This window comes from Triticum dicoccoides, chromosome 3B (genome assembly GCF_002162155.2).
Source record: "Triticum dicoccoides isolate Atlit2015 ecotype Zavitan chromosome 3B, WEW_v2.0, whole genome shotgun sequence".
In the NCBI taxonomy this organism is placed as follows: Eukaryota; Viridiplantae; Streptophyta; class Magnoliopsida; order Poales; family Poaceae; genus Triticum; species Triticum dicoccoides.
In genome coordinates this window covers 526,306,730-526,312,179 of record NC_041385.1, presented here as the reverse complement: position 1 = coordinate 526,312,179, position 5,450 = coordinate 526,306,730, and the positions used below count along the sequence as shown (strand labels likewise).

At 49.8% G+C, this 5,450-nt stretch overlaps 1 protein-coding gene across 1 annotated transcript; it reads right to left on the bottom strand.

The window, feature by feature from the left end:
- Positions 1 to 2,929: 2,929 nt before the first annotated feature.
- On the bottom strand, positions 2,930 to 4,508 carry LOC119281486. Its single transcript, XM_037561995.1, has 2 exons — positions 4,158 to 4,508; positions 2,930 to 3,236 (listed from the first exon to the last, which is right to left on the bottom strand). Exons 1-2 carry the CDS (start codon positions 4,481 to 4,483, stop codon positions 3,020 to 3,022), a joined length of 543 nt encoding a protein of 180 aa, XP_037417892.1. The 5' UTR covers positions 4,484 to 4,508; the 3' UTR covers positions 2,930 to 3,019.
- Between the last annotated feature and the right edge of the window lie 942 nt (positions 4,509 to 5,450).

Genomic DNA, 5,450 nt, shown 5'->3' with positions numbered 1-5,450 from the left:
AAAAGGACTTAGATGAGAACTTTTTTAGCTTTTGGCTCCCTCAAGCATTCACATTTTACCTTTCGCCCCCCAGCTAATTATGTCTAGCTCCGCCACTGCATGTCTTGTGGGAAAGATCTTATAAGTTCACTTCGTCTCATTTGGAACTTGAGGTCTATTTCATTTCACACTTAAAAGTTAAAGGTACTTTCTCCGTTTCTAAATATAAACCCTTTAAAAGATTTCAATACAGACTACATACGAGTAAAATAAGTGAATCTACACTTTAAAATATGTCTATATACATCTGCATATAGTCCCTCTTGAAATCTCTAAAAGGGCCTATATTTAAAACGGATGGAGTAATACACTTGCGTCCAGAGGAGTACCTAAGGACGTGGGAATAAGTATGACTTAGTGTAAGCATATGTTCTGATGCAAGGACGGTAAAAATGGTTTTACACATCAAATGCCAGGAGGAGAACAAAGACTTCTGAACTTTTCACTAGGCACACCTCACAGACTCTTAAACTTTATAGAACCTGTAAGTTTGCCTGGTTTACAACAAAAACTTGGAAGCTGAGATGATGTTAAACAGAGTCAACAAGCTAATGAAAGGCTTACCAGAATGTTGCACATCGTCTCATAAAAATATTTACCGGAGTCCAAATCTTTGGTAAGCAAGAAGGTATGACATTTCGATAACGTCTACTACAAATACCTCACTTTCACGTGTGGAATAATCTTGCTGCCCATGTCAGCAGTGGTTATAAAATAAAGAAGAAAGGGTGAAAAGTCGTCAAGAAAGATGCGTTATTGATCAGTTGATCATGACCGAACCATATAAGGTTAAAAAATCGGTCACTTCTCGTAAACCTCCCGCAACCGTACAAACCGTGTTGTACAGACGGCAGAAGCCATTCAACGCAGTTCTGTATCGGTCCGCGGGACGGTATGGACGCGATTTCTCCCGCTAAACGAAGACAAAAGTGGGGGAAGGAGTCCAGACACGCGAAACGTACGAATCCGGCACCCCAGGCCCACCCAAAACCCTTCCCAGGCCCCGCGACTCCATCCTCCCCAATTTTTCTTCTTCCTTCTTTCTCTCTTGTCGTCGCCGCCGCTCCACCACCTCGGCCACCATGCCACACCCCTACTGGAAATCTGCGTCTCCGTCACCTCCAGCGATCCAGCAGGGCTCCCCGCCGCTTCTCCTCTGCCTCCGTTTAACCCCCTGTCCTCCGACCGCCCCGCCAAGTACCATCCTCTACCATGCACGACAACCGTTCGATGGATCACCGAAGGTGAAACAATTGTCCCTTCTTGTTTGTAGCAATGGATTCTGATTTGGAGTACATATATGAGTAGTATGTTGAGTCCTCCGACGGCTCGTAGGACGAGGCGGAGCGTGTGGAGGAGCAAGTTCTCAATTTCATGGGCTCGATCAAGGGTCATCGAGTACTCAACCGCAACAGGGCGCGCGGGCATTTGACACTGATGGCTGACTACTTTGCCCTCAATGCACTATTTTGACCATTTTCGCTGGCGTTTTCGGATGCGCAAACTGTCTTCTATCGTTTGTACCACGGCGTCCGGTCCTATGATGACTACTGCATCCTGAAGAAGGATGCCGTGGGAACGAATCGGCTTCTCTAGTTACCAGAAGTGCACACCGAATGCTTGCATATGGCACGACCACTGATTCGTAGGACGAGTACCTACGGATGTCTGAGAGCACATGTGAAGATGCCATTGTCAGGTTTGCAACTGTCGTGATCGAGGTGTTCGGACCTCAGTACCTGAGAGAACCAACTGTGGCAGACACCGAGAGGCTCCTAGCAATCTTAGCGGCAAGAGGGTGGCCATGTTTGCTTGGATCTCTTGACTACATGCATTGGAAATGGAAGAATTGCCCGAAGACTTTACAAGGGCAATATCAGGGTCATGTTAAGAAGTCCACCATCATTCTTGAAGCAGTTGCATCACATGATCTTTGGATTTGGCACGCTTTCTTTGGCATGTCCGGGCCTCACAATGACATCAATGTGCTGCAATGATCGTCGTTGTTTGTGAGGCTGGCTGAAGGAAAAGCTCCTCCTTGTCACTATATTGTCAATGGACATGAGTACACCATGGGCTACTATCTGGTTGAGAGTATCTATCCTCGATGGGCTACCCCTTTTTCAGCACCATCTCAAACCCAGTTGGCCAGAAAAAAGGCTCACTCTGCCCAAAGACAAGAAGTGGCTAGAAAGGATGTCGAGAGGGCATTTGGAGTTCTTCAGGCCCGTTTTGCAGTTGTTCGTGGACCTGCAAAACAATGGGATCTGAAGACCTTGTGGAAGGTGATGACATATTGTGTGATCGTGCACAACATGATCATCGAGGATGAGGGTGACGATGCTGCCGCAGATCTGGAATTTGAGAACTTGGATGATCCTATCCAACTTCCGGACCAGAATCCGATCACATTTGAGGAATTTTTTCAAATGCATCAACATATTCGGCATTGACCAACTCACAAGCACCTCAAGGAAGATCTAACTGAGCATCAATGGGCGGTGAAGGGGGACAACAATGTTGGGATGTAAAATAATTGAACTTTTTTCAATTTTAACTAGTGTTGCATGCATTTATTTGAACTTCTGTGCCCTTTGCATGTGGCTACTTGATCATGTGGACTGGGGGGGAAATCCGGAAGGCCGGATGTATGCGACTAAGGTTGGATGGTTGCCTCCCGCATTCGTGCCCGCAGACTGGTCCCCCCTGTCCGCGGACAGATGCGGGAGGATTTTTGCGGGTTGCCGTTGGAGATGCCCTTAGGCCTCTCTGATTCAGTGTATATTTTATTATGTTGGAATCTCAAATAAACATTTATTATCAAACAGGGGTATTTGGATTTTAAGTGATGAATGTAAGAGGACAAATACCCAGATGGACAATTTCGAAGGAAAAGAGAAAGAGGAACTGTGTTGTGATTCTGCCTATAAATTCTGTGCAATTCGTGTGATTCCACATGACCCAGTCCCAGCAGCATAACTCACAATATATTTACACGGAAAAACCAGGGAAGCATGAAAGCAATCAGTAAGCAAGCTAGCAAGAAGTTGCAAAATGGCTGCCGCCTCCAGCAAGTGCTTTCCCTCTCTACCATAGCCCCGGTAGTTGCCATTCTTCGCCCATGCCATTCCTCCATGAATTTTTTCACTTCCACGCCAGTAATGTTTTTGGCCTCTGAACCACAAATTTCACAGCGCCTGTGTAGTAATTAAAGTTTTGCATTTCTTAGCCACTTGATGCAAGTTTCAGAGAGATCACAGGACAAATTGATACAAGATTGTTAAAGCATGAGAATTTGAATAACTGCAGAGACCCTGGTAGTTGGTTAATTGCTAAGACAATGCTAACAGAATTAACGAAAATGGCTCGGTTCGCCTATGGATATTTTGGTTGATTTGACCCAGCCAAGAGCAAAAGACGATTGGGTTTATCTGATAAAAATATCTCATATTGCCAACGCCAAAGGGAAGCCACTCACATGTCAGAGAGTGACATAAAGGCTTAGACAGTCACGAAACACCAACACGAAAGGGTGAAAAGCGTAATCCCGGCCAGCATCCAGAAGGAACGAATTTAGTCCTTTGCTTCATTCAGGACAACAATCCTTCCAAAAAAAAAAGGGATTCTATATTTGACGTGGCTAACAAGCAACACCTTGGTACATTTTCCGCAGGTCCATTTGAACCTAAGTCGTCATTTCAAAAAGCAACAGCGAGTGAAGCTTGGCCAAACCTAAGACGCTAAAACTTTGCCGTATCGAAGAAGCAAGATCGCTACATTCTCCTTTTTGTAACAACTTTGGCTAAGTGGCTAAAAGGATAAATGTTCGTGTTGCCCTATGAACTCTGAAGCCTTCCCATACAATATACTAGACTTTTGACCCTGTAGCGATTCAGATTTCAGAACAAGCACTATACTCCTAACTTCAAGACCACTGACATTTATAAACAGCAAATCCTAGGAGGCAGGAGCTACACGCCCAGTGCGCTTGTACGGCATTCCGCGAGGAATTAGTACAGCAAGCAGCTAGCATACACTTCGGCAACAACAAGTGCCGCGTTGGAAACAAGCGAGCAGCACGATGCAGCAGAGGATAGAGCGAGCCAGGGAGGTCTTACCTATCGCCCTTGATCCGGAACCACGCCTCGGCGCATTGTCGGTGCGCGTGGCCGAGCTCCTCCTTGCAGCAGCAGCCGAGCCGGATCACCTCCGACCCAGGCGCCGCCGCGGGCCCGTCGCCGCCCTCGGGACTGAGGTGGCAGATCCGGCACGCCACGCCGCGGGTCGCGCCCCCCGCGTTGAGGTCGATGTCGATGGCCGCCGTCGCTGGCGCCGAGTCAATGTCGATGACCACCGGCCCGGCATTCCCCGTTTCCGCCCCGCCGGCCGCTATCTGCGGCGAGGTCACGACCGCCGCGGGCGCGACGGCCGCGTCTCGCCGCATCGCTCCCGGGGCGAACCTGTCGGTCGCGGGGGCTGCGGCGGGAACAGGAGGCGGTATGATAATACGGGGTGCGTGCGGCGGGACGGTTTGGGTGGGTCGCTATGGACGCGGGAGGGAGTTGGGTCGAGCCGGCCTACACACGACGCGCGTGACATCAGTTCATCGCTCATGACGGCCTATCTGCCGGCGCGGCACGGTATGCCCGTACAAGCACCAGCGCGGCAACAGCTCCGTACGATACGACAGCGTCCGTCGATCCGGCCGGACAACCTGTGGTGGCTGTGTTGCCGACGTGGTCAGGACTCAGGAGTGCTGATGCTCTTTTTTTGCTTTTTTTTCGAGGAAAAGAGAGTTTTATTCCATAATGAAAGAGTTACAGTCGAGAGGTAAAAGATCCTCAATACATGGTGGACCTAGGTACAACCACACAGCCACAGGCGGAGGACGCGGTAGGGCGAGGTGGGGCGCTCGCCCTACCTTGATTTTTCGTAATTTTTTACTAGGTATACGTATATACATCGATCTGATTTGTCTGATTGCTAGAATAATCGTCAAACGTTTGTTGGGCTGTGATTTATCCTGGACACCTTATCAGGCCGGCCCAAACCAACCTCACCAGCCCACACGCGCACACACAGCCTCGCAGGCTCGCTTGATCTGTCCCACGATCTCGTCTCGTCCAAGCCGCCACACCCTCGCCTTGCTCCATCCACTCGTCCACGGGAGAAAAGACAAACCTAGCGGCGCCCCGGGCCAGCAGCAAGCAGCAGCTTAGGCGAGGCCGTGAGGGTGCGACGGCCAGCAGCAGCGAGCGCGGGGGCGGCACCGCGGCGGCCAGCAGGAGCTTCGAGCGCGCGTGGGGGCGGGGGCCTCTTCCAGGTGGGCAGCAGGAGGGCGCGCTGTTCCCGGCCGCCAGAAAGAGAAGGTGGACAGGAAGGGGAAAGGAATGGCAAAGAAGAAGGGCATA